The 28,000-nt window shown below is 43.7% G+C and overlaps 3 protein-coding genes across 3 annotated transcripts; 2 read left to right on the top strand and 1 right to left on the bottom strand.

The window, feature by feature from the left end:
* The first annotated feature begins 10,144 nt into the window (after positions 1 to 10,144).
* LOC144716898 (kinesin-like protein) lies at positions 10,145 to 12,036 on the top strand. Its single transcript, XM_078592167.1, has 6 exons — positions 10,145 to 10,619; positions 10,707 to 10,755; positions 10,844 to 10,895; positions 11,127 to 11,317; positions 11,411 to 11,524; positions 11,644 to 12,036. Exons 1-6 carry the CDS (start codon positions 10,195 to 10,197, stop codon positions 11,821 to 11,823), a joined length of 1,011 nt encoding a protein of 336 aa, XP_078448293.1. The 5' UTR covers positions 10,145 to 10,194; the 3' UTR covers positions 11,824 to 12,036.
* On the top strand, positions 12,024 to 13,193 carry LOC144716900 (thaumatin-like protein 1). Its single transcript, XM_078592169.1, has 2 exons — positions 12,024 to 12,158; positions 12,232 to 13,193. Exons 1-2 carry the CDS (start codon positions 12,122 to 12,124, stop codon positions 13,059 to 13,061), a joined length of 867 nt encoding a protein of 288 aa, XP_078448295.1. The 5' UTR covers positions 12,024 to 12,121; the 3' UTR covers positions 13,062 to 13,193.
* A 912-nt stretch (positions 13,194 to 14,105) lies between these two features.
* Positions 14,106 to 27,996, bottom strand: LOC144716899 (S-adenosyl-L-methionine-dependent methyltransferases superfamily protein). The gene is made up of 7 exons (XM_078592168.1): positions 27,866 to 27,996; positions 26,600 to 26,798; positions 25,161 to 25,240; positions 15,135 to 15,195; positions 14,909 to 15,024; positions 14,690 to 14,822; positions 14,106 to 14,483 (listed from the first exon to the last, which is right to left on the bottom strand). Exons 1-7 carry the CDS (start codon positions 27,960 to 27,962, stop codon positions 14,171 to 14,173), a joined length of 999 nt encoding a protein of 332 aa, XP_078448294.1. The 5' UTR covers positions 27,963 to 27,996; the 3' UTR covers positions 14,106 to 14,170.
* Between the last annotated feature and the right edge of the window lie 4 nt (positions 27,997 to 28,000).

A 28,000-nucleotide genomic window follows, 5' to 3' on the forward strand; every position in this document is an offset into this window, starting at 1 on the left:
TAATTTTAATTTTCCTAAATCAAATAAATTTGTTAAAATATAGAAACTTGGTCAGATGTATAGTTAGAGCAAGGTCGTCTACATAGGGACTGGTCTTTAGATGTGAATTTAAGAGTTGAGTTGTGAAGGGGTAGTAATAATAATGAAGATAATTAATATAGTAGAAGATAAGTAATAAGTAGGTGGGAGGTATTATCTATGGATGAGAGAATTAAGATAATATTTAATAGTAATAAATAGTGAATGATGTGAGAGAGAACTAGAGAAAGAGAGAATAAAAGATATTATCTATATCTTTTTGTAGATATTATAGATAATAAGAAAGTAGGGAAGACTAATAAGATAGATTTAGTAATGAAGACTAATAATGAAGTAGAGAAGACTAATAAGACAGATTTAATAATGAAGTGATGGCCCGGGAGAGCTTGCATCAAATGCAACTGACGGAGAGACTATGGAATATCAGAAGTGGAAAGATGACTCCACTACGGTCCAATGCTACATGTTAGCTTCTATGTGCAATGAGTTGTAGAGGCAACATGAAGATATGGATCCAAGACCAATGCTACTCCATTTGATGGAGTTATTCACCAACTAGAGTAGGACTCAGAGATATGAGATATTGAAGAGCCTATTCAGGGCTCACATGACCGAATCGTCTTCAGTACAAACTCATGTATTGAGTGGATAGAAAGGTTGGCAGCGCTAGGAGTTGAACTCCCCGTTGAGATGAGCACGGACCTGATTCTTCAATCCTTACATGATTCATTCTCCCAGTTCATAGTTAACTTTAACATGAACAAAATTCAAACGACTCTTCCAAAGCTCCTTAACATGCTTACCACTACCGAGGGCAACCTTCAAAAGGACAAGCCCCAAGTTCTCTTTGTTGGTAGGACCAACAAGAAAAGAAAGACGATGTCTACTTCAAGGCGAGACTAAGGAAAGGAAGCAAGGGAAAGCACCACAGGTGAAGAAGGACAACGGCGAGAAAGGTACGTGCTTCCATTGCGGAACAAAGGGCCACTATAAGAAGTACCTCAATAAGATAGCTCAAAAGAAGCATGGCGATGCTTTAGGTATCTATGTGATAGATACTTACTTGTCTTGTAGAGATTCATCATCTTGGGTATTGGATACTGGATGTGCCTCTCATATCTACAATGAATTGCAGGTGCTGACAAGTAGAAGAAAGCTGTGCAAAGGCAAGGTGGAGCTGAGAGTAGGGAATGGCACAAGAGTTGATGCTATCATTGTGGGGACAATGAACCTCAAGCTTCCATCCAGAGATTTCTTGTCTTTAGAAGACTACTATTATGTTCCTAGTATAATAAAGAACATCGTATATGTTTCATGTTTGGTTAGACTCAAGTACACCATGACCTATGAACAAATGTTGTTCCGTTTATTTTCAGAATAAATTGGTTGCATCTGCACCATTGGTCAATGGGTTGTACTTGATGGATGTTTCTTCTTATAATCTCCAAGTAGATGTTTCTCTTAAGAAGAGTAAACAATCAGTGAACACAACGTATTTATGGCACTGACAGCTTGGGGATGTTGGAAATGGAAGATTACTAAAGTTGCATAAGGATGTATACTTGGGTTCGTTTGACTTGGAATCATACGCAACCTATGAATCTTGCATTATGGGTAAGTTACCCAAATCACCATTCTCAGGGAATGGTGAGCATGCCAAGGGCATCTTGGAACTTGTACATTCTGATGTATGTGGTCCTATGCCTGTCCAAGCTAGAGGAGGTTGTTCTCACTTTATTACATTCACCGATGATTTCTCTAGATACAGATGTGTATACTTAATGAAGTATAATTCAAGGAATTTAAGAATGAAGTAGAGAGACAATCTGGAAAGAGTATTAAAACACTTTGATCGGATCAAGGTGGAGAATACTTAAGAACAGAGTTAACTCAATACATCAAGGATAATGGTATCCTGACTCAACTGACTCCTCCATATACACCACAAATGAATGGGGTGTCGAAAAGGAGAAATCGAACCTTGTTAGACATGGTAAGATCTATTATGAGCTTCTCAAAACTACAATTGTTCCTTTGGGGATATGTGCTTGAAACATCAACGCATATACTGACATGTTACCTAGGAAGTCGATAACTTCCGCAACATATGAGATATGGAGAGGGAGAAGACCAAATTTTATGTATGCTTGAGTATGGGGATGTCCTGCCCACGTGAAGATGCATGATTCAAGAAAGCTGGAACCAAGAACTAAGCTGTATTGATTTGTGGGATATCCAAAAGAGACACATGGATACTACTTTTACCAGCAAAAGGAACAAACCGTTTTTGTTTCAAAGAGGGTCGTCTTCCTAGAGGATGAATATCTTCTAAGAGAATATAGCGGGAGTAAAGTAGTTTTGGAAGAAATTCTAAATCAAGACACAAATACTAGCTCATCAGATGAACGCTCAATTCATGAGCATGTTCAGGCGAATACATTAGAGCCACCTAAGTCAGGAAGAGTAGTTAGACAACCGGATCTCTATATCGGACATATTGCATCATGTGAAGTTGAGACACTACATCTTAAAGATGACGATCCTCTGACAAGGGTGTTTGAGATTCTGACTCTCAAAGATGGCGAGACGCGATGGATTCTGAAATCCACTCCATGCACCAAAATCATGGTACTTGGTTGACCCTCCCGAAGGTATAGTGCCTATTGGGTGTAAGTGGATTTTTAAGGAAAAGATTGATGTAGATGGACAAGTTGACACCTACAAGGCAAGACTTGTTGCGAAAGGTTATCATCAAAGGCAAGGAGTTGACTATGATGAAACTTTTTTGCCATTTATCATGATAAATTCAATCAGAATTCTTCGTCCCATAGCTGTACACCACAACTATGAAATATGACAAATGAATGTCAAGACCGCTTTCCTCAATAGAAACCTTAACGAAGAGGTGTATATGATACAACCCGAGGGTTATGAATCCAAGGAATTTCCACATAAGGTGTGCAAGTTGCAAACATCCATTTATGGATTAAAGAAAGCTTCGAGCTGGAATCTCAAGGTTGATGAGGCTATCAGATCTTATGACTTCATTAAGAATGAAGATGAACCAGGTGTATACAAGAAAACCAGTGGGAGCGCAATCACTTTTGTGATGATGATGTGGATGATGTTCTACTCATTGGAAATGATGTAGGAATGTAGTCGTCAGTAAAGTCATGGTTATCCAATAACTTCTCCGTAAAATATTTGGGAGAGACAACCTACGTATTAGGAATACGTATCTATAGAGATAGATCAAGGAGGTTGCTAGGATTGCCCCAATCTATTTACATAGGCACCATTGTCAAAAGTTTTGGCATTAAGAACTCTAAGAGATGTCTCATACCGATAAGACATAGAGTTCAAATATCTAAGGAGCACTCACCTAAGACTTCTGAAGATAGAGCGATGATGTCTAAAGTACCATATGCTTCAGCTATTGAATCCATCATGTACACGATGCTATTAATAGGCATGATGTTGCCTTTGTTCCAAGTGTTACGAGCAGGTTTCAAGCAGACCCAAGAGGGGAACACTGAGTAGTAGTGAAATGCATCCTTAAATATTTGAGAAAGACTCAGGATTTATTTATGATTTATGGAAAATAGAAGCTGAAGCTTCAAGGTTACACTAACTCAAGTTTCCAGTCAGATCCAGAAGATAGTAGATCTACATCTGCATTCATGTTCATACTGAATGGATGTGCAATATCTTGGAAGAGTTCCAAGCAAAGTACTAACGCAAACTCGATGACAGAAGCTCAATACATAGCAACAACCAAGGCCGCCAATGAAGCATTTTGGTTGAAGAAATTCATCACGGAACTTGGCATTGTTTCTTCCATCTCAGAACCTATTCCGTTATTGTACGACAACAATGGCGCAATAGCACAAGTGAAAGAGCCACGGTCTCATCAGAAGTCAAAACACATTCTAAGGAGATTTCACCTGATTGTGATGGAAAGGGTTCCATTAGTTGACAATATAGCAGAGCACTAACTAAACCACTAGCTCATGAAGTCTTTGAGCGTCACTGTCAAATAGAGTTCGCCCAACCGATATACGTCCGTCATCTGGTATCGGACAACTGATATCCGATATCCGGGAAAAAATGGGACGGTGCCGGATATTGGATATCGGATATCGGACGATATCCGTCTCTAGGGGTAGACGGATATCGGTACCGGATACCGTAGGTAGAGGGACGCGACGGATACCAAATGCCGGATATTGGTTTTCGATATCCGAATATCGCAACCGGTATCCAGATATTGGAACCAGTATCGACCGTAAAAATACGATTTTCATATCAATGTATGACTTACATACATTAGCATGAAATGGTTTTAATCTATTTTCAATCTCAGTTAATATATAGAGTGTAATTTTTTTATTTTCTTCCATATGGGATAGCAGGATTCGAAGTGTAATGTAAACTCAGAATCCCATTATCCCACATGGAAGAACTCAAAAACCTTTCTCTGTGTATATTAAACGAGTCCGAGTATACATTAAACGGTAACATAATATTTTAATCTATACTCGCCATAATTAATGGACCTCATATTTATTTATTATTTAACATAATAATACATCGTTCAATAAATAGAAGTAAAAATTTCTATTTTCTTCCATATGGGATAAAGGGATTCGGAGTTTAACACCAAACCCGAATCTCGTTATCCCATATGGAAGAAGTTGAAAATATTTGACTGTATATATTAAACGAGATGTGTAAATAATCAAAAACCTCACTTATTAATCTCTTGCCCACGTCAATCGCTGAATATATATAAGTTAATAACATTTTAAAGTATACTTCCGATGTGGATATCGAAAACTGATATCCACACCAGATATCCGATGTTGTCATCTTCCCCGCTAAGACGGAGATGGATGCCGACATCGAGATAGATATCGATATCGGACATCGGCATTGTAGCAATCGATATCCGATATCTTGATATCAAAAAGAACGGATACCACAAATTGCCTTTCCGGTATTTGATACAGCATCTGTCCCGATACTAGCATGCGATACCGGTATCAGGACAGGCGAACACTACTGTAAAACACTGAGATTGTTGAACAAGGGTGATTGTCTTTAGTCCAAGTGGAAGATTGATGAATATTATGTGGCCGTCAAGCCAATCACACTACCATGTTTATTTAAGTTCATTGAACAAAATATTTGCGTTCATTATTATTTCATGTGATGTTTATAATGAAGTCCATGAATACATGTAATGACTTAGTGAATTATTGTGAGATCATAATACAATGATCACTAGTCTTTAAACATGTATTCTAAATATTCTTTTTCGATGGATAGTCGAGATGGACCTCAAATTATCCGAATATAATAACACTAGCTGATCCTACTTATACGATAAGCATAACTGATCTTGTAGCTACTAGTGTGGCGACAATAAGGACAAATAGTTGGTGCTCTTTCGAAAAAGAGTTCACTAAATTGATCCACACAAATCCCTGAATGATATTATACCTAAACGTCAATCAGGTTGATTCAAGTCCAAGTTGTATAAGTGATCCATTGATGTGAGACACCAAGGACATCTCGCTAGTGGACGTTGACTATGACTTACGAGCCTCTAATCATGGGATTCAAATAAGTTATAGATCGGATGTAGTAAGAAGCTTACGGAGATGATTGATTGGTCAAGACGGGATCATCCGCCCTCGGTATAAGAGGAGATTGACTCAAGGAAAATGATGAAGAATGATACATGGGCCTAGATGGTCAATAAAAGTTAATTAATAAAGTTGGTGAATAAAAGTTATTGGGCCATTAAAGTTATTAACTAAAACGATACATGGGCCTAGAGGGTCACATTCCCAAGGTCATAAAGGCATTGGTGGATATATTTTACTTTGTAGGGTTTTTGAGAAAAAACCTTAAGTGAAATATAAAGAGGGCTAGGGATCTCATTTTAAGTACCCGTGCAAGCCTGATTTGAGGGCCCGTCCCTTTCTTCACTCTCTTCTCCACTCATCCAAGGAAGAGTGTCTTCATGGTGAGGAGATCGTCTAGATTTTTAAGAAGATTTTAAGAAGAATACGTGGAGAGCCAAGCGCCGAGTGATCGCGTGGATACTTCTAGAGGCCGGACGCATGAACGACTTCAAAACAATCTCAGAGCGGCAAAGTCAAGGGTTGAATGAGTTCCCTAAAAGGTACATTCAAAGTTTTATTTTAAAGATCGATTGTGAATCGATCAACACACTTCCGCATCCATGGAACGTGTTTTTCCATGGAAGAACCAAGGCATTTGGCTAAGTCAAGACTTAGCCAAATGGGCTAAGCCCTATTGGGCTTGACCCAACATGGTCAGGACTTAACCGATTCGGCTAAGTCCTGCACAGGCTACCCTGTGCCCTACGGTCGCATGCGCTGCCCGTACGTGGACCGACAGCAAACGGCAGCGCACGGTGGCGGCTATGAGAGAGAAAATCTGAGTTTTGAAAGGATAAAAAGCGATATTTAAATGCATTTTTTTTGGGATTCGAAGTGGGGAATCCTTGAGGATCTAGAGAGAGATAGTGAGATATTTTAGAGAGAGAAATAAATGTGTTTAGAGGGATAAAATGTCAAAATGAGAAGATAGAGAGAGAATATGTAGAGATAGAGAGAGAAAATGAAGAAGGGGATATACAGAGTTTGGGATGGAATTTGAAGGTGTAAATTAAGATTATTTTTTATGAAATTATAAGGGAATGAACTAGGGATATGGATGAAGGTCTAGAGAGAGAAATTTTCAATTCTAGAGAGAGAAAACAGGTAAAATGACTATTTAGAGCGAGCAAGTGACGATTTAAACGAGGAAGTGGATGTATAATGATGGGAAATAGAAATCTAAGTTCCTAAAACCTCAATGCAAGCTTAATGATCCCTCAATGCTTCCTCTCAAGTCTGGATCCTTATATTTTTCCAGGATCAGCCATTTTTCAATGCAAACAAGAGTTGAGATTGAGTGAAAACTTTAATAAACTTACATCTAGCAGGTTGAGCAACCTGGATTCTGAAATATGCCTTGTCCTTCTGGTCAGCCACTTGCCGGAGCACATCCAGAATGAGGGGAAATGAGGGAGAGAAATTCTATTTATACATGGGAGAATTAGTAAATTACCCCTTTGAGCATTTTCTATTCTCTTTTCTTGCCATTTTGCCTCTTTTTCTCCATTGATTGAGAGCTTCCCATTGTAATCTTTCGCTTCTTTCTTTATAAGGCTTTTGAGAGCCCAATGGGCAGGTCAAGAAGTGGCCCATCTTCCTCAGATTTCTCTTTTGAAGATCAACAACTCCACTTGATCCTTTCAACCCTTTTTGTAGAATCACTAAGCTCCCAAAAATTCTCCAACTTTTTAAGAGTTATCATCTTCTCACTCTTGTAAATTTCTGCACATGTGAAACTATAGAATGCTCATCAGTACTACAAATACTTGACTTCAATGAATTCAAGGAGTTTAGTAAAAAATAATCATAATGTGCAAAAAATAGAATTTATAGCTAGTGCATAAATATTTAGTTAATTCAAGTGATAACATGGTAAATTCTAAATTAATAATACAAAAAACATCTAAAATGTATGAAAATATACATGCATTTATCATGTTATCAAAAGGGCAGAGCTCATTTTGAATAAATACCTTTTACTAACTGGTATAATCGTCTTCTTGATGTTAATTAGTTTATATGAATATCACGATATTTAATTATTTTATGTTCATAAAACACATGTCAAAATGAAGTACTCAAAAGAAGAAACATTTTACATATTGGCAAGACTATTTCATGTTTTTGTGGGGTTATGTGGCCTTGATATAGATGAAAAAAAATGATTCCTAAAGCATAAGACTTGCAAAAAAATGGAAACAATATCAACAAAATAATAAATTTAATCACTAAGACACAGATTGCATCCGTTATTTATTCGATCCTCGAGCGAGTCGTGTGGAGCTGCTCATGTGTGCTCATCAAGGTGAAGGAGGATATTCTGCATACTGAGGACTGTGTGGGTATGTCTAGAGGCTGTACACATGAGTAGCTCTACATGAATTGCTCGACAATCAAAGAAATCACAAATGCAATCAATGACCGGGTGATTCATTTCATGGTTTTTGTTGATGTTGTCACAATTTTGCTTTAAGTTTTTTCCTGCAAATCGTACCTAGTTTCATCCACATCAAGGTTCTAGAACCCAACATATGTCTCATGAAGTTTGTTAGAAATAATAATCCCACTTTAGGGAACCTTTTTCCTCCTTAATATTAAATGTATTTCTAGGGAAGTTTGGCATTTATAGGGCATCATGACCATGCTTAGATAGACAAACCATGATTTTGGATAACTTGTGAGTCAAATTCTTAGTGGCTAGGGTATCTAGTGAGGTGTGAAGGTGACAGAGAAAAAAAAGGATTCGAGCACTATCGTCCAAAAGGTGGAGTTTTGAGTGATCGATCAGGACCCTCATCGCATAACCTGGATAAACTGGCTATGGTATCTAAGTCCTAAAGGCACATAATTCCTTCTTTTTGATCTACCAAAGAAAAAAACCCAGATTCCCTAACTTCATCCACTATCTACCCAATCATCCACCTTCCTCAGCCGTACATCCTCATCATCTCATATGCAGGAACCTTATTAGACCCATTTTCCTGTTGCTGATGATAACAATCTCCTGAGTTCCTCTATCTCATTTTCCATTATCTCATTCTGATCTGTTCCTCGTCACTCCCTCTCTCTATTTGGATTCTTCATCTTCTTAACCCTCTTCTTCTATCTATCTTTCCTAATGTCCTCACTACACTGGATAAACACTCCCATTTTGGATTTTATAACCACCCAATCGTTCCAGCCCAGCCCTTGAGCAGCCAACGAACGAAAGCACAGCGGGATGACCCTCTCACACAAGGGTGGTTAAAAAATTCAAACCTGACCATCGTAATGATCGTTTTGGTGGAGCCCACGGCCACGTTAGATCCACCCGGCTAGACCGATACCGGATCGATCAGGTCAAATCCCCGAACCCAAGGACCCCAACCATGCCGAACCCTAATGGGCCTAACGGTTCAATTATAATGGGCCTGAACATATCCCTGGGTGGCATCCAGGGCACGGCTGGATAGGTCTACGGGCACAACCCTACGGGTTGCTCATATGTGGCACTGTGTTTTTTGCCGATAAAAAAGGGTTAATATCACGGTACAGCCCAAACCAGGTCGAAAGTCTGCGAGCTAACCTTAGCTTTTTTTTTTGGTACGATATATCCCAAACTCACTAAGTCGTCTGCGATATATCCTGGTGATGACGTGGAGTCCATCGTGGCTGCCAGGTGGATCTCCGGCCAGATTTTGACCTGGCGGAACCCACCTGGCAGCCACGCTGGGTTCCACGTCATCATCGGGATATGTCGACCTACCAAATGTTTTTCGATAAGAGAGAGAGGGCATTCTAGAGAGAGAGAGAAGGAGAGAGAGGTTCTAGAGGGAGAAAGAGAGGTGTTCTAGAGAGAGAGGCATTTTGTAGAGAGAGAAAGGGAGAGAGACCCGACCGAAGTCCGGCAGAACGCCTCTCTCTCTAGAACACCTCTCTTTCTAGAGAGAGAGAGGTCGGATCTCTCTAGAGCGCCTCTCTCTCTCTCCCTCCCTTTCTCTCTCTACAAAATGCCTCTCTCTCTAGAACACCTCTCTTTCTCTCTCTAGAACCTCTCTCTATCTCTTGGCTGCTTCTCTCTCTCTCTCTAGAATGCCCCTCTCTCTCTTATCAGAAAACCCTTGGCAGGTCGACATATCCCGGTGATGACGTGGAATCCAGCGTGGCTGCCAGGTGGGTTCCGCCAGGTCAAAATCTGGCCGGAGATCCAACTGGCAGCCACGATGGACTCCACGTCATCAACAGGATATATCGCAGACGACTTAGTGAGTTTGGGATACACCGTACCAAAAAAAAAAGCTAAGGTTACCTCGCCGACTTTAGACCTGGTTTGGGCTGTACCGTGATATTAACCCATAAAAAAATGAATAATAAATAAATAATGGGTCTGAACAGCAATTGGTCTGAAAAGCCCATTTGGGTATTATCCAGGTTAAGCGGGTAAGGGAAGACTGTTCAGACTTCAGAGCTTTGTTTTGGCCTGGCGATGGCGAGTATGGCGACGCCGCTCCGCCACTGGCCGAAGGCCGCCGCTGCCGTCTCCTCCCATCGTTACATATCCTCCATTGCCGCGAAATTCGCGGCCTTAACTTCATCTCCTTCCTCCTACCTTTCGAAACCCCTCCACAATTCCTCTTCTCATGGATTCGGCGGCTGTTCTTCTTGTTCTTCTTCTTTCGCATTCTCGTCCTTCGCTGATTTCACTTCTTCCCGCGGGAGGAGCCCATCCAGGTTGGAAGGAATCGCGCCGTACGCGGACAGCGCCTTCTTAGAAGAGGACTTCGAGTACGGTCAGGAAGAGGGTTCCCAGAAGAAGAGCCGGAATCAGAAGAAGCGGGAAGCTCGGCGTTCTGCGAAATGGGGGATGGATCTTGCGAAATTCTCTCCCGGGCAGATCAAGCGAATCCTCAAGTGTTTTTCCCTTTTGATTGCTATATCAATTTGCCCTGAACTCTTGTGAACTCTTTTGATCTCGTTTTTTTTTATTTTCTCTCGTAGGATCGCTTCCGTTGATGATGAGGTTTTTGATGCTATTATGCTGGTCAAGGTGCTCGATTTTGCTCCGTTTTGTTGATTAATCTGCTTATTCTGTTGGTTGATCTTCGCGTTTTGATTGAATTTCTTTTCTTTTGCAGAAATTGGGCCCCGATGTGAGAGAAGGAAAGAGGAGGCAGTTCGGCTACATAGGTGGAAATCTAGCGAATTTATCTTTTGTAGTTCGACGTTTTATGTTGTTTATTGATCTTGTATCTCTCTCAGCTATGAAATAATGAGGAGACCCATCATTTATTCTTGTTCTTCTATTTAGAGTATAATTTTTAATAAATTATTAACCAGAGTGCAGACTCTCTGATGAAGATTTCTTTTCATTTTTTAATCTGAATTATTGAGCTGATGTGGGGGGGTGTTCTCTCGCAGCAAAATTATTGAGGAACGCGCAACCTGAATTGATGGATGAGTTGATTCAGGCTACAAAAGATGGCGACTTCAGCAAAATACAGTTTCTACATGGTCAGGAAAAAACTGTTGTTGATGTTGAATCAGACGACGAAGAGGATGACGAAGACGGCGACGATGACGACGACGATGATGACGACGACGAAGACGATGTGGGCGTTAATCATCACTTAAAATACCTGGCTCTATGAAACCAAATCGTGATTATATTTACACATTTCATGTAAATATCTGTATCTTTCCAGGTTGACGAAGAGGTACTCATCACATCTGAGAAATGGCTGGAGGGGCTGATCAGCAAGGATTCATCAATCGTAAACGAAGTTTACTCGATAAACAGCGCAGATTTTGACCGCCAGGTATTCAGATTCAATTCCAACGTTGACTTCGATGCACCATTTTTTAACCAATAAAAAACAATAAAAGAGTTGACCTCATCTTCATCGACTTAACTTGGGTTCAAAATCCATCGCCGCAGGAACTGCGCAGACTAGTCCGTCGAGTGCAAGCCATCCAAAGCGGGACAAAAAACAAGAAAAAAGAAGAAGATGAACAGGAAGAACAAGGGCCAGGATCGGAGCTATCCAAGGCCAAGAACTCTCTCGCCCGGTTCCTACGCCGCTTGGCTGCCGACGGTCGGACCGCATTTAATCATTGACTTTTCTCCTATTCCCCATCGGGTCAACGAAATAAGACGTTGACTTTCTCAAGGCGGTCAAACACGGCGGCTAAAGGGGGAGCCCGGGCCCACTGGGGGGCCCATTAACCGACATGACGCGAGTTCCGGGAATTTCAAAAACTGAAAAAAAAGAAACATACAACTGAAATTCTCTCTTTTTTCATTATTAAAGTCGGTGTTCCCCTCTATAAATACCCTTCTCCTGAGTTCTTCTCAACAGCATAGAGAGAGAGGGAGGGGGAGATTTCTCAAACAGTCAGTCTCTCTCTCTCTATCGATGGCGATCTGGGTGGTGTTCTTGGTGCTGATTTCAGGTAAGAACTGAGAAGAAGGGGGGTTTTGGGGGGGTTTTAAGGGAGATTTAGTTTTATTGATTATTGATTTCAGGGGCGAGGGGGGCGACGTTTACGTTTACGAACAACTGCGAGCACACGGTGTGGCCGGGGATACTGGCGAGCGCGGGGTCGCCGGCGCTGGCCACGACGGGGTTCGCGCTGGAAAAGGGGGAGTCGACCACGGTGGCCGCGCCGGCGGGCTGGTCGGGGCGGTTCTGGGCGCGGACCCTCTGCGCCACCGACTCGGCCGGCAGGTTCGCCTGCCGCACCGGCGACTGCGGCTCCGGCTCGGTGGACTGCGCCGGCAGCGGCGCCGCGCCGCCCGCCACGCTCGCCGAGTTCACCCTAAACGGCGCCGGCGGGCTCGACTTCTATGACGTCAGCCTCGTTGACGGGTACAACCTTCCCGTCCTCGTCGTCCCGCGGGGCGGCGGCGCCGGCACGTGCGTGGCGACGGGCTGCCTGGTCGACCTCAACGGCGCCTGCCCGGCCGAGCTCAAGCTCGCCGACGCGGCCGGCGACGGCGTCGCCTGCCGCAGCGCCTGCGAGGCCTTCGGGAAGCCAGAGTTCTGCTGCAGCGGGGCTTACGCTACCCCCGACACGTGTCGCCCCACCGCCTACTCCCAGTTCTTCAAGAACGCCTGCCCCAGAGCCTACAGCTACGCCTACGACGACGGTACCAGCACCTTCACCTGCCCCGCGGGTACAAGTTACCTCGTCACCTTCTGCCCGACCACCGCCGGGCAGAAGTCCTCCGAGGAGAACCCCCAGGCGGCGCCGCTACCCCGCGGCGGCGCGCTGGTCAAAGCCAGCGGCGCCGCCGGTCAACTGTCAAATCCCGCCGCGATCCTTGCCGTCGCGGCGGTGGGCCTCCTCCTATAGAATCTTGTTTTTAATTCTTTGCCTGAGATATTTTTTTATTTTCTGCCGGACTTGCTGAGTATGAGAAAGTCATCATACCAGCGTCTGGGGTATTTCCGTCAGTATTTATTAGCAGACGGTCGGTTTTTCCTCTTCCTCGATTGCCGCGAGAGGAACGTTGGGCGGTGGACGGATCAGGATGAAGCCATGAACGGTTAGGATCATTTGGCCGTTGTAAATATCTTGTATCTTTCTTCCCTCGGCATTTATAGCCGTTGGGAAAAATCCTTCTCGGAAGCCGCACTGTTCGGGCGATATTTTTCGGGCAATATTAAATTCTCTGACAGAGACGTCGCAGTTACTGTCCACCTTGGAATCCACGTCGGATCTGACGTGGACGACAAGTCATCTAGAGAGAGAAAAAGCAAGTTTACTCGCCGTTAACAAAAAGATGTCGGTGAAAAGTAGGCGATTGTGGCATGTATTTAGTGAGAGAAAGGAATCTTATCCGGTCTGATGGTACATTTCTTAGGGAAAAAATAAACCGACATTATCGAAAAGTTGTGCGAACCGGCAGTCTTTTTTCTGATCAACTTTCTAAAAGTATGAAAATAATCGCAACTTGTTTTTTTACCTCAAGGTGAGATGAAATTTGATAGAGACTTTTCCGTCTCCATCAGATTTTCTTGGGAGCATTTTTAATCAGATGGATCAAATCATATTCAACATCAAATTAACAATGAATAGAAATCTTGATTGTTATAAGGTAGAAAAAGAAGACCCCGCGTTTTACTGGTGTCATCTCGAGATCCTACAATTATCTGACGTGGGAGATGGTGTTGAAGTTGATTTGAATGGTGATTTTGATTTTGATTTTGATTTAAGATCATTGGATAGAGTTTCTGAGAAAGAAGAGAAAACAATGAATTAACATTTTTTGATTGGACGATTTTCAAGCGAAAAAATAAGCCAATTATGAAAAAGTCACACGTAAAATTTTCTAATGGTAATTTACTCAATAAAACGAGGTAATTGTAGAAACATGTCACTTTCTTGGACTACGAATGGAAAATCATTAGAAATTATAAATTAACCGTCATAATTATCAAATTGGCATTGATAATTATTCCTCAAAGAAAAAATTGAGTACCTGGGAATGTGGAGGGAAAGAGGGTGATGAGCAAAGGGTAGCAGTGATCTTTGTCGTAGTTGGGCCAGGATTGATCCTCGCCGTTCAGAAACTGGATGTGCCGCCGCCAGACCTCCGGGTCATAATTCTCGACAATCTCAGAGCTGAGGCCGATGGCATTAACTCTAGCCAAGAACTTGTCAATAGAATCGCCTCTCCTGGGACTTAGAACCAATGCTGCCGAGCCCTCGGATGTTCTAAGCAGAGATTTCAAAGTCACCGCAAGTGCCTCGTGGTATTCCTTGAAGAACGTGCTGCAACAAGTGGGTTCCCACCAGTCAAGGCAATGACGTAGATTGAAAAATTAAGGTTTAGGACAATAAATACTTGAATCTAGTAAAAAATAGTTTATTTTCAAGTAAGGATCATCTCCACAGGGAATTAGAAACTGAATTCTTAGTTTTGATTTCGGAAGAGAGGGGAAAAACAGAGGATGAGACAAAATATTGGATCGACATACCAATCGCTGGCAATTACTAAATCGAAGGAGTGAAGCAGGGATTGGGGTAGCTCTTGATCCCAATGCAGCTCCACTGCAGTGGCTTTTGTGTCACCAAATGATTTTTTGTTGTTTTTGATATTGTGGCGAAGGTCTGAATGTTTATGAGAAGCCGATAAATAGCAAAAATAAAGGGAATTGTGAGCAAAAGAAGTGTGTAACAGGTCGTCTGGAGGATACAGTCAACAACTTGTGGATTTCCATCTGATATGATCACCTCGCATGCATCTGTACCCACGGCAATAGTCAAACCTGCTAGCCCATAACCCGAGCCCAGCTCGATCACTTTCTTCCCACTGATAATAATTTAATAAGTTTTATTGATAAAAATGCTCAAATAAATCAAAGTCATGTTTTGGCAATACTATTCTTTAAGAAGAGCGAAGTAAAGGAAAGGTTACCAGACCTGAACATGTGTTTTTTCTTCAAGCAGAAGTAAGCTAGAACATCTTCAGAAGGCCAGGAACCTGTCACAATATGACCGACATGGATATTATGGTATTGCAAGAAATCTGGAGTGACGATCAAATGAGTTGTATCAGAGATGATTGAAACAACAGTTTTCTGAAGAAGAGCTGAACTGACGGTCATGATAGGAAAAAGACTTGAAAATAAGGAATTTTTCTTTAGGATTTTAGATAGTCGTGGTTTTCTTATGTTTGTTTTTTTGCAACTTTATAGTTTTTACTTCCCTAACGTTTAAGTTCCCTATATTACATTTTTACCCTTAGGTGAATCTGACTAATAAACTGGATCAGTTAATGGGTATTGACTTAGTGTCTAATAGGTCTGCCCGTTACAACTGTAACCAGTACTTCAACAGGTGTCTTGTCATTAATGAGGTATTGTGTTTCAAGGAGCCCTTTTGTGTGACCTGGCAGCATCCTAAGAATGACATGGTATCAGAGACAGTCCATGGCTTTTGATTGTGGGTTGATCCTTGGATTATGGAAGCAAGCAACTGTTACCCTTGGTATCTTTAAGAGGAATGTGGGCTATTTTAGACAATTTACACTGATTGTCTCGTCTGATGCAATTTGTCAACGCTTAGATGCAAATATGCTTCCTTCTTTCAGCTACTAGTCCATATCAGAATAGGCGCCCGACGTTAACCATTACTTGGAAAGTTTCAGAACCCGTAATCTCATCCAGACAATGGTTTTATACAGGAAACTCTAATACCTGTATTCCGTCAAAAGGAGCCACTTATTCTGTTGCGCTGGGCATTGGGAAGCAAAGCATCTTATATTGTGTTCCAGACTTCTCTTAATGACCTCTGTTTAGCCATCCATGTAAGGGTAAAAAGAGGAGCTCATCTTGATTTCAGTACATCAGATTTGGTGTAATGATCTCCTGAAACTGCTCGTAAAGAGAGTGTCTCTATCTGAGATAATATATCTTGGTAAGCCATAGGATCAAACAGTCTCTTTTGTAAAAAGGTCAGGAATGACAGGGGCTGAAAAAAGGTGCTAAACAGCAATATAATGGGAATATTTAATCAATCTCTCTACAACCATCAGAATAGAGTCAAAGCCATATGAATCAGGTCGTCTCTCTACAAAATCCAGGAACCATCTCCCCAAATTTGGTCAGGAACTTTGGCATACATGGAGCAGCAAATCACCAGGGGCAGTGTAGTTATTGTTCCATTGACAAATCTAACATCGTGAAACATAAGTTTTGATGCATTTCTCCGTACCTGTTGAGTAGGCTTGTTGGCGACTTGTTTATGGGTCTTCAAAATACATCCACGTTCACCTATCTTTGCACCATGAAATTCTCCGGAAAATTAGAGGAATAAGGGCACACTTGTTTGAGACAGAATTGTAAAGAGTGATAGGTTATCCCATAAAATAGATAATCCTTACAACTCTGTAGTTAGGTTTGTGTCCTTTCGTGTTCTCTTTACCATTAGAGTTGACCGTTGCTATTGGTATCAGGTTCAGGCCTGATAAGACCCAATATTTAAATTTAAACAGGGGACTCAGCGCCCGAATTGAAGATAGGGGGGTTTCCCACCTTATTTTTATTTCTACTGCATCATCTTCTCTCGACTTCTTTCTACGATTGTCTGCGCTCAAGTGGGTTTCTGCTGCTGCTTCTTGTCATTGGTCTTGCTGTGCCTGAATTGATGACAGTGCTGTGAACATTTCCCTAACTTCTTTCAAGCTATCAGAGACACCATAGGTGTGCATTCTCTAGACACTGGGACATGATAGTCAGCAGCCAGTAGGATTTGTAACCTGTGCTCAGCCTTGATCGCATGATGTGAAAGCTTCTGCGGTTGGTCATTGTAAACAAGAAAATGATTCTATTAAATTTGAGAATAGTGATTACAAGGGTTTATATAGGGGGCCCTAATGGGCCAAAGATAGAAGGGGCCAAATATAGAGAGGGCCAAACATAGAGAATGCCAAATAATGCTCAACACTCCCCCTCAAGCTGGAGCGTGGATGTTTTCCACACCCAGCTTGGAACAGAGCTCTTCAAACCGAGGAGCATGAAGCCCTTTGGTGAAGATATCTGCTAGCTGTTCAGCGGACGGAACATATGGCGTGCAAAAATTTCCCGATTCAAGCTTCTCTTTGATGAAATGACGATCAATCTCGATGTGCTTTGTACAGTCATGCTGAACGGGATCATGAGCAATGCTAATCGCCGATTTGTTGTCGCAGAACAGCTGGACAGGAGAGCTAACTGGACACCGTAGTTCCCGGAGGAGCTTGGTAATCCAAAGTGCTTCGCAAAGACCATGCGCCAGAGCACGGAACTCTGCTTCAGCACTCGAGCGGGAGACCACCTTCTGCTTCTTACTCCTCCACGTAATCAAGTTGCCGCCCAAGAAGGTGCAATAGCCCGATGTGGACCGTCGGTCGACGACAGAGCCTGCATAATCAGCATCAGTGTAGACTTCTAGACGCATGCCTGTATGACGACGAAACAGTAGTCCACGACCAATGGTGCCCTTCAGAAACCGGAGGAGACGATGAGCAGCATGAAGATGACTCTTGCGAGGAGTCTGCATAAATTGACTCAGAACACCCACTGAGTAAGCAATGTCTGGACGAGTGTGGGTGAGATAAATCAGTTTGCCCACAAGTCTTCTATATTGTCCGGGCTCAGCAAGCTCCTCATTCTCGTCGGCACCGAGTCGATGGTTCGCATCAATCGGTGTCGAAATAGGCTTGGAATCCTCCTTTCCAAGCTCGCAGAGAAGATCCACCGTATACTTTCTCTGACAAATAAAAATCCCGCCAAGAATATGCCACCTATATGCCAAGAAAATACCTCAACGGGCCAAGATGGCGAATAGCAAACTCCGACGAGAGATACATGGCCAGCTCAGTAATGGTCGTCGTATCATCACCCGTAATAATGATGTCATCCACGTACACAAGCAGAATAGCTACTCCCCCTGACGTGGAATGGCGATAGAAGAGGGTGTGATCTCCATTACACTGATGATAGCCACGGCGCTTCATGGCCGTCGTGAAACGACCAAACCACGCTCGAGGAGATTGCTTCAAGCCATATAGTGCTTTCTTCAGGCAGACAACAGACTTCGGAGACGGCACTAAAGAAGTATAGCCTGGAGGTAATGCCATGTAGATCTCCTCAGTCAAATCGCCATGCAGAAAAGCATTCTTCACATCATATTGCTGCAAAGTCCAGCCACGATCCGCAGCAAGAGCCAAGAGGATCCGCACCGTATTCAGCTTGGCAACGGGGGCAAATGTCGCCTGATAATCAATGCCATGCTTCTGAGTAAACCCCTGCGCCACAACCCGAGCTTTGTGCCTCTCAATAGAACCGTCGGAATTATGCTTCACAGCATAAACCCAACGGCTACCCACTAGATGCTTCCCGGCCTGTAGAGGAACCAAGTCCCACGTCTCATTTTGAGCAAGAGCACGAAGCTCCTCCTCCATAGCCTGACGCCAATGCGAAAATGAAAGTGCAATGTCCACCGTCTTCGGAAGGGAAGTGGCATCAAGTGAGGTAAGAAGTGCATGATAGGATGGTGAGAGACGGTGAGACGAAATAGATGCCTCTAAGGGATAGAGAGGAGAAGAACGTGAAGAGGGCAGCACGGCTAATGAGGATTCTAGAGGTGGGGAGGACGACTGAGGCGGGGCATCGGAAGAGGACGTAACAACCCGAGGTCTTCGACGAGCGAGAGTAATACCATAGCGTTTTTCAGGCGGGCATCGGCGGATAGGAAGTGGTGGAGGCAAAGAAGGTTCTGCCGAAGAGGAGAATTCAGCAGCCGGGACAGGAGGAAGCTCCACATGAGGGACGGAGATGGGGGCCGGAGAGATGTAGGGAGGCACAATTTCTGGAGGCGAGTCGGGAGGCACAACTTCTGGAGGAGACATGACTGGCGGGGCCGGAGAGGATGGACGAGAGACGGATAACGGAGGAGATGGTTGAGGGAGAATTAGGAATTCAAGTGGATCGGATGAGGGTGGTGATGAAGGTGGCTCTGGAGAAGAGGAAGAATAGTAAGGGAGAAATTCATCGAAAGTGGCATCTTTAGTGACGACGAACCGATGAGAGGGTGGATGATAGCATACATAACCTTTTTGCATGGAGGAATAGCCAACGAACACGCATTTCACAGCACGAGGGTCAAGTTTATCACGACCAAGGCGATGGTTAGGCGCATAACAAACACATCCGAAAACACGAGGGGTAAGATTAGTTCGGAGAGAGAGGGAGGGAAAGGCATGCTGAAGACGGTCAATAGGTGTGGAAAAATCAAGCACTCTAGACGGAAGGCGGTTAAGGAGATGGATGGCGGTGGAGACGGCTTCCCCCCAAAGATACTTGGGTACATGCATATGGAAGAGAAGGCTCCGAGTCATTTCAAAGATGTGACGGAATTTACGTTCGGCAACGCCATTTTGTTGGGGTGTATATGGGCAAGAGGTTTCATGGATAATGCCTTTGTCTTGAAAGAAGGTGCTTAACGAGGTATTAACATAGTCTTTAGCATTGTCAAAGTGGAAGCGATGGATGGACGTAGAGAATTGAGTTTGAACAAGTGAGTAGAATTGGGGAATAACACGGGATATCTCCGATTTATTCTTTAAGAAATAGGCCCACGTGAAACGAGTTGCGTCGTCAATGAAGATGCATAACCATCGAGATCCGGAAGTGCTGTGAATAGGGGAAGGTCCCACACGCCGGTGTGAATAAGAGAAAAAGGAGTGGAAGAATGAGAAGACGAGATAGGATAAGAAGTGCGATGATGTTTCGCAATTCGACAAGCATTACAAACAAATCGGTCCATAGAATGGCCTTGGAAAAGTTTTGGAGAGAGACGATAAAGGGTAGCAAAGGAAGGATGGCCGAGACGTCGATGAAGAAGCCACAAACGCTCGTGAGAAGCCGAAAGAGAGACTGCCGTAGCAGCAACAGCAAAAGAAGGCGAAGAAGGTCGAACAAGATAGAGCCGCTCATGCTCCTCAGCAATGGAAATCTTCCTCCCCGACACCTTATCACGATAAAAACATGAATGAGGTGAGAATGTAAGATCGTGATTCAAATCGCGAACAAGATTCGACAAGGAAAGGAGATGATGAGTTAGGCGTGGAACATGGAGAACTTTAGGTAATTGCATAGAGGAAGAGACGGCCACACGGCCAATACCCGCCACGGTGAGAAGATCGCCGGAGGCCGTTTTGACTTTAGAGGATCCAGAAACGGGTTCATACGTTACAAAAGCTCTTGGATTAAGGGTCATATGAGCGGTGGCACCGGAATCAAGAAGCCAAGTGGAAGATGAAGAGGGATTGTCGGAAGGAGATGGGGGTGGAGGAAGAACGGTGGACATACCTGCGTGGGCCAAGGAACATGAGCCCACGACTGGAGGATCAAGCAAGCGGCGGAGGCGTTCCATCTCTTCCGGAGTAAAGCCGGCGGGCGAGGCACCAGTGGGAAGAAGTCCGTATGGCATAGGCACTTGACCCGGAGGAGGCACTTGGCTGACGGAAGGTGCGACGATAGCAAGGTTGCTCTGTTGCACGCGCTTCCGTTGAAGCTTGTAGCACGTCTCCTTGGAGTGGCCCCACTTCTTGCAATAATTGCAAAAGAGAGAGGGATCACCCTTTGGAGACTCCTCAGACCGAGTAGTCGGACCACGCGGCAAAGAACCGGGTGGTGTCGTCGCCGATGGGCGCGCCGGAGAGGACTGAGCTACAAGTGCTGTGACCGGGGTCTGCACCTGCTGGAAGCGAGATTCTTCAATTCTGGCACTGCGAAGAGCATCCTTGAAGGTAAGCTCCTTCTCCCGATGGATTAGCTGAGCCCGTAGCGACTCATACTCCGGGTTCAGTCCCATGAGGAACTGGAACACCCGAAGTTGAAGAGTGTACTTGCGATCCACCGAGTGAGGATCCGGTGGCATGTAGTGGTCGATCTCATTCCACAAGGAGATGAGCTCCGTACTGTACTCCATAATGGTCCGGTCCCCTTGCCGCAGATTGGAGGCCCGATGCACCAATTCATACAAAGTGGCGATATTATGCTTCTTGGAGTGACTCTCAAGCGCCGCTTCCCAGACTGCCTTAGCCGACTCCAGGGACAGAAATTCACCCTTAACGCTGGGTGAAATGCTGTCCAAGAGCCAACGATGAACAATCCCCTCGACATCCAGCCAATCGTAGTACTTCGGATCGGTCCGAGGAGGTCCGTCTTCCAGAAGGTGGCGCATGAGACGCCCCTTTAGGGTAATTTGGACGTACTGGCGCCATTGCAACAGATTAAAGCCAGTGAACATGCCATCTGGCGGCATCCGAGGCAAAGAGAAAGGTCCTGGGGAGGAAGACCAGTTTCCCGACTCAATAGGCGCCGCAGGTGCATGTGGCGTCGAAGCCGGCGTCGAGTTTGGCGTAACCGAGGAGGTCGGAGCTTCAGGTGACTCAGCAGCAGCAATAGGATTCGTCATTGCTGAGATTTGGCCAAAGGAGAGGTGCTGAGATGGCTTGGACAGCACAAACGGCAGATGAAGGCCCAGTCAAAGCAACACCCACAGTCGAAGCAAAGCTCACGGACGGCAGGCCGGACAAGCGTGCAGGAGGCTAAGGACAGCCAAAGACAAGCAAAGACAACCGCGGCGCTGGCGATGGGCGCCGTGGCGCGCTGTGTGCAGCCGCATGGCGGAGCGCGTCGCGGCGTGGCTGTTGTGGTTGTGCGCGCCGCAGCGCTGCGCGCGCCGCGCGGCTGTGCGTGGCTGCGTGCGGGGCTGTCGCGGCTGTGCGCGGTCGTAAAAGCTCTGCGCGCGGCCGAAGAATGCTGCGCGCGGTGTGCGGTAGCTGCGGCTGTGCGAGGGCGACGGCTGAGCGCAGAGGGCAACGGCGGTGCGCGAGATCAGGCAGGCCGGAGAGCTGCCTGAGATCTGAGCGCAGGAAGAGGAGAGTCCCAAGAACCCAGATTAGGGTTAGGGTTAGGGCTCTGATACCATGTAAACAAGAAAATGATTCTATTAAATTTGAGAATAGTGATTACAAGGGTTTATATAGGGGGCCCTAATGGGCCAAAGATAGAAGGGGCCAAATATAGAGAGGGCCAAACATAGAGAGGGCCAAATAATGCTCAACAGTCATCTTCAATTATCATACCTCATTACTTGTGGGTGGTCATCTCAGCACTAGGACTTCAAGTCTCTCTGCCTGAGATTATGAAGGTCCACTCAAGAGCTTCAAGAGAAATTCTTGACAATGGAAGATACTCCGAAGATTTCTCACTTACCAGTTATCTCAGCAGCTGATTACGCCAAAATGTTTCAGAGCATCCTAAAACTCCTAAAGCCTATGATTGAAAGGCCCAAATATTTTTGAATGGGCATAATATGTGAAGATGATTCTAATGGGCCCTCGGAAAGTGAAGCACTTCACTGACCCAACCCCTTATGCAACCAGTCCCTTACTGGATTGTTGGATTAAAGATGATTCCCTCATCCAAGCTTGGTTACTGGAATCAATGCATTCCTATAGTGACAGACCTCCAATGCGAGTTCCATCAGTTCGTGAATTATCAGAAAAGTGCATAAAATGCACTCCATGCAAAACAAAAAATCCTGTCTGTGCTTGTTTTGAAATCACCCACGCTCCTCCATGTATGCCTCAGCAGAAGAGGAGGAACTGCCCCAGGAGCTGGACCAGGTGCATTTAGTCTTGCCCAGCAATTCACCAGTGCCTTCTGCAGCGCAATCCATCAACACCTTATGTACTCAATGTTTTGATTATACATGCATCCCTGTGGAAAAAAGTTCTCCTTGGAAATGTGGATCACTCCCTGAAGGTGTGCAACAGAAAACTAAAGAAGTTTCGATTCTAGACACGGGGGGCAACTGGTCATATGACCCATAACAAGAAATTATTTATTCAATGTATTGAGTGCATTCCTTTTTCAAAAAAAAAAGATAGTACACGGTTTTAAAAAAGTGCTCACTGCTAATGGATATGGAGTTATAAACAGTTATGGAATAGGAAAATTTGAGCCTATCTTTCATGTACCCCACCTGCCAGCCAACATCATTTCTGTTAGTCAATGGCGAAAGTCTTTCACACATGATTTATTATTCACTGAACACTCTTTCAAAAAAAATTATTCACTGAACACAGCTGTATTCTTTTGAAGAAGGTGATGGGTTGGAGGATTGGGCTTCTGATAGACGCTACTCCAAAACTTACCGAAGAAGGAGGACCAGATCTGGTCAACGGACGTTTGACCAGACTAAGTGAATTGGGGCGGGAACTTCCCGCATAGACCTATAAATAGAGGAGTCTCCCAGGTACAGAATATCGTATTCTTGATCTTGAAACCTCATTTCTCAGAGGGAAGGGTGGAGCTGCGGTCGCGGCTCTGCTGTCGGCTTGGATGGGAGGAGTCCAACCTCGAGAGGAAGGGGGGGGGCGCAGATCGAGAAGGAGCTCCCGAGGAGGAGGAGCCGTCTGGATCAACTCCGAGATTAGCTACATTTCTATTAACAGGATTATTAGACTATCCACTTTGGTGGAGAGCACAATTATATTGATTCTACCTTTTGATACTTCGTATCAGCTTCTCACTGAGGAGAAATGTGGACTTTACTTCATGGTAGAAAGAAGTGGACCGGAAGACTCAAAACTCCCCTCTGACAGCCTTCCAGTCAACTGTACCAACATAGTCAAGGATACTAAGGCATGTTATTTGCTTCACAAGCAGTCAGAACATCAGGCTCAAAGACTCTTATTTACACGTTTCCTTCTCTTAGTTCTGCGTTTACGGATCTGAACAATGTTGGCGAAACATGCCAGTTAGTTAAACATTATTGGTTTAGGTATAACAGTTCTTCATAAAGGAGGGTTCATTTGTTTGAGCTTGTCCATAGTGATATCTCAGGGTCATCCCAGAAAATCACTAATGGCCATTACAGCTAGTTCATACTTCATAGTGTCTATTGATGATTGCCTCCAAACATTGAGGTTTCTCATTTTGAAGTGACCAGGAAAGACACTAAAGTCATCCAACGTCCATAGTGATATCTCTTTTCAATTTGAAGACACTAAACACGACCGCATTATTTGAACTTGCCGTGCAAATCAGCCCCCACGTGCGAGGAGATGATCATTTCTTTGTGATGTATGATAGGTCCTTTGAGGGACCTAATCATTACTTCCCTGCCTCAAGACCAATTAGATCCCAATTGGGAAGCTGGGAAATTCTCTTCCACTACTATTGAAGTAATTCAAGTTTATAGGCCACGGGCCTTATTTTCTGTAGAATTTCATAAGGTCTAAAATACTTCCGCACCAGTTTTTCTGATGCTCTCTTGCCTAAAGTCTTCATAGGATATGGCTGAATTCTCAAATACACGTCATCTTTCCCACAGTAAATTGCTCTTCACGCATATGTTTATCAGCCTGAGATATTTAAAGTATGAAGTATGAAGTATGATTTATGAAGCAACGTTGCAGGACGTCGATGTTAGTGAAAAACAATTTCCAAGTTTCCCAATTGAGAACCAATTGGTCTTCAGGCAAAGAAGTAATGATAAGGTCCCTCTAAGGACCTATCATAAATCACAAAGAGATAGCCATCTGGCAAAAGGGCAATTTACTGCACTCCACCCTCCGCTCATCACATCAGCTGATCAAGGAGGGGTGTCTGAGAGCTGTTACATTGGTCAAATGAGCTCAAATTTTTTTGTTGGATCAAGGGAGCATCTGAAGTCTACATTATTTCAAATATGTAGGATCTCATTTTAGTAAACCAAATTATTTCATTTTGAATTCATCGATGACATTTAGCAAAATTATCAGAAAGAAAATTACAAGTAAAAAAAGACAATTTTCAAATGAGCTCGCATGGATCAAAAAACAAATTTATGATAGGAAAGCGCCATTATACTGGTCTGCTGTGACCGATGTAGGAAAAGTGTGCTTACATATAAGCCCAGTGTTGTCAATGTTGAAACGATTAGAAATTTCGAAATCTCTGAGATCAATTCCTCTCTCCATCCTCTGCCTGCAATATATTTCTGAAAGATTAGCGTGCCACACTTCAAACCTGCCCATCTTCTGGAGTCATAGACACTTTGCAGCAGTTTGATTTAAATACACAAGAGTGATCCAATAACAAAAGATTAAATCCAACTTTGAAGAGAATCCAAATTAAGAGAGCATTCACTACTTATAATCAGGTCGGTGCATGCCAAAACACACAAAAAAAATAAATTACACAAAAGGAAAAATACATAAAATGAGACCATGAACCCCACTTATGTCGAGTACCTCTCCAAATGGTGAGCAGATAATGCCCATTTTATGTGTAAAACCAGGTATTAACTTTTATTCGACTGGGGGGCTGCACGTGAAAAATAAGAGTAGACTACGGAGTAATTAAAGCACGGGTTAGGTTCTTCATTCTAACAAGTTTGCACTAGTGCTATTTTAAACTGTAAAAGAAACAGTACAGGGCATTATGTCATCGATCTATTAACAGGACGTATCAGCTTCAAGGGCTCAGCTTCTGTCCTATCCCTCTTTTTCATTCTGGAGGGTTGATATAGGTATCTGTATCAGATCCGAATTGACTGAAGGAATTGTAGTTTAGATTGACCAAAAAAGAAATCAGGAATTTCAAAATGTCAATGCATTTCAAGAATCAAGTAACTGGATCGAGTCTTGATGAGGAAAAGAGAAAATTTCTGATAAAGAGAGAATGGAGGAAGCTGATGAAGCTCTCCTCCCCTTCCGGTTGCAGTGCAGTCCAGCCAGCCTAGCACGGCTCTCCTCCCGAAAGGGAACTAATTCGAAATCAAATCTTGATTGCTTGCACTCCCAGCCACTTCCTTATTTTTAATGGATTCGGCATGTGCCAGCTTCTACGCATGTGCCTTGTTAAGTCGAGTTTCCCTCTCTTTCCTTCTTTGACAAGTTCTAGAAGAGAACTTGTCACATGTCGAGCTCAAGGTCATCAACAAATGAGCCCAAAAATACAGCAGTAGACCCATAACATCAATTTGACGTACATAAACTAATTAAATCATATTGTGCACAAGCACAATGGATTTCTGTAAGGGTGCAAGGCTCTCAGGACATTGAAATCTCAAATGACCGGACATCATGGGCATACAAGCTGAGTGGAGATTGATTAGTTTTTTGGCAATGATTCTGGGAAGCTGGGGCATACCAAAAGAATTAATGGCAAAATGAGTACCAAATGGAACGAAATATACACCCATAAGAAGAGAGAAAACTCCAAAAGGTTAAAATTCGCTGTATTTCAAAATGCTCGACCACTCCAGAAATGTCAGCACAGACAAGTATCATTTCGAAACATGTTAACAAAATTTAGCCAGCGACAATATGAAGATTCACTCACATCAGATAAAGGCTAGGCGAAGTCTCCGAGGGCAACTTGTAGAGGATGATAACGTCCCTCTCACTCACTGGATTTCGAATTTCTCGCGGGACTTCCGAATCTCCAAAGATATTCCCACTTATACAGAATCCGGGGATCATGTTGAAGTGACTTGATGTCCTTCTGGAAACGAGATTCGTATTCCTATGAGGCGAGCCGTCTGCAAATTAATGTGCCGTGAGCGAATGGCCATCAGTAAGAAAAAGAACATGAAAGGTTCAAATTCAACAAAAATTGAATATTCAAGAGACGAAAATTTCATTAAAAAGTTTCTATTGATCGGCTCCGAACCTTGAAAAACAATCCGCCAATGGTTAGTTATGTCTTGAACCTCGCAAATCCAATTAATACTGATCGGCTGAACGTGAGCACGAAGATGTCGTAGGAATAGACCAAATTTGCTTCTAGAATCAATTGTCTACCGAACGCGGAAGAATGCTCGACAACGATTCATCTTCTAGTTCGAGGACATTCTGTTCCGCGAAGTGTAGAAAATTTCCCTAACATCATCTTGCTCATCTTCTAATTTATCTTCTTCCACGCCAATTAGAGATCTAATTCATTTGAACAGCCGTCCTCCAACTAGAAGATGTAATGGAACTAGAAGCAGATCGAATTCGCCTATCGAATCGATTCAATTGTCGACGCGCTCTTAACGCACTAAACTCGACATATCTCAGCGCATAGAAAAAATTACAACGTCGACGCGAATCTACAGCCTCAAGGGAGACGAACGTTCAAATGTCGTGGAGGCGATTCAAGCCGTAGCGGTTGAAGCACCAGTCCTTCCCACTGAAGAAATTTGCAGAGGAAGATATGGCGGGAGAGGTGAGAATCGCACCTTCTAGTAAGCGGACACTTTGTTCCGCAAAATGTTTGAAAAAAAATTAGTTAGAAAACTTTTCCATTACGTCATCTTGTTCATCTTCTAGTTTCTCTACTTCGACGAGAATTAGAAACGTGCAACGGATCCAATTCAATAGAACAGTTGTCCTCCAACAACAATACGAACAAGAAGATGTAATGGAAGTAGAAGAAGATCGAATTCGCCAGTCGAATCGATTAAATCCCGATCTTAGCGCACTGAACTCGACAGATTTCAGCTTCAAGGCAGAAGGAAAGTCCAAATGTCGTGGAGATGATTCAAACCGTAGCGATCGAAGCATCAGTCCATCACATTGAAGAAATTCGCAGAGGAAGATCTAGAGGAAGAGATGAGAATCGCACCTTCCGCAGGGAGAGCGGAGCTCTTCGCCTGCAGAGCCTCCCGTAGAAGCTTCCATCTCAGAGAAGACGCCCGAGACGAGGCCAACGATCTTTCCATCTACACTCCTGCGCGCCAGATCGCGCCTCTGAATTTAA

The sequence above is a fragment of the Wolffia australiana genome, chromosome 2 (genome assembly GCF_029677425.1).
Source record: "Wolffia australiana isolate 7733 chromosome 2, ASM2967742v1".
Taxonomy (NCBI): domain Eukaryota; kingdom Viridiplantae; phylum Streptophyta; class Magnoliopsida; order Alismatales; family Araceae; genus Wolffia; species Wolffia australiana.

Excerpts from the sequence above, each read along its gene's own strand:
- LOC144716898 (XM_078592167.1), top strand. The coding sequence starts at position 10,195 with ATGGCGAGTATGGCGACGCCGCTCCGCCACTGGCCGAAGGCCGCCGCT. Across the intron at positions 10,896-11,126 it reads GAGGCAGTTCGGCTACATAG|CAAAATTATTGAGGAACGCG; the intron begins GTGGAAATCTAG and ends GTTCTCTCGCAG. Across the intron at positions 11,318-11,410 it reads ATGACGACGACGAAGACGAT|GTTGACGAAGAGGTACTCAT; the intron begins GTGGGCGTTAAT and ends GTATCTTTCCAG.
- LOC144716899 (XM_078592168.1), bottom strand. The coding sequence starts at position 27,962 with ATGGAAAGATCGTTGGCCTCGTCTCGGGCGTCTTCTCTGAGATGGAAG. Across the intron at positions 25,241-26,599 it reads TCGCCTAGCCTTTATCTGAT|GCAGAGGATGGAGAGAGGAA; the intron begins GTGAGTGAATCT and ends AATATATTGCAG. Across the intron at positions 15,196-25,160 it reads TGACAACACTGGGCTTATAT|GTTCCTGGCCTTCTGAAGAT; the intron begins GTAAGCACACTT and ends ATATTGTGACAG.
- LOC144716900 (XM_078592169.1), top strand. The coding sequence starts at position 12,122 with ATGGCGATCTGGGTGGTGTTCTTGGTGCTGATTTCAG. Across the intron at positions 12,159-12,231 it reads GTTCTTGGTGCTGATTTCAG|GGGCGAGGGGGGCGACGTTT; the intron begins GTAAGAACTGAG and ends TATTGATTTCAG.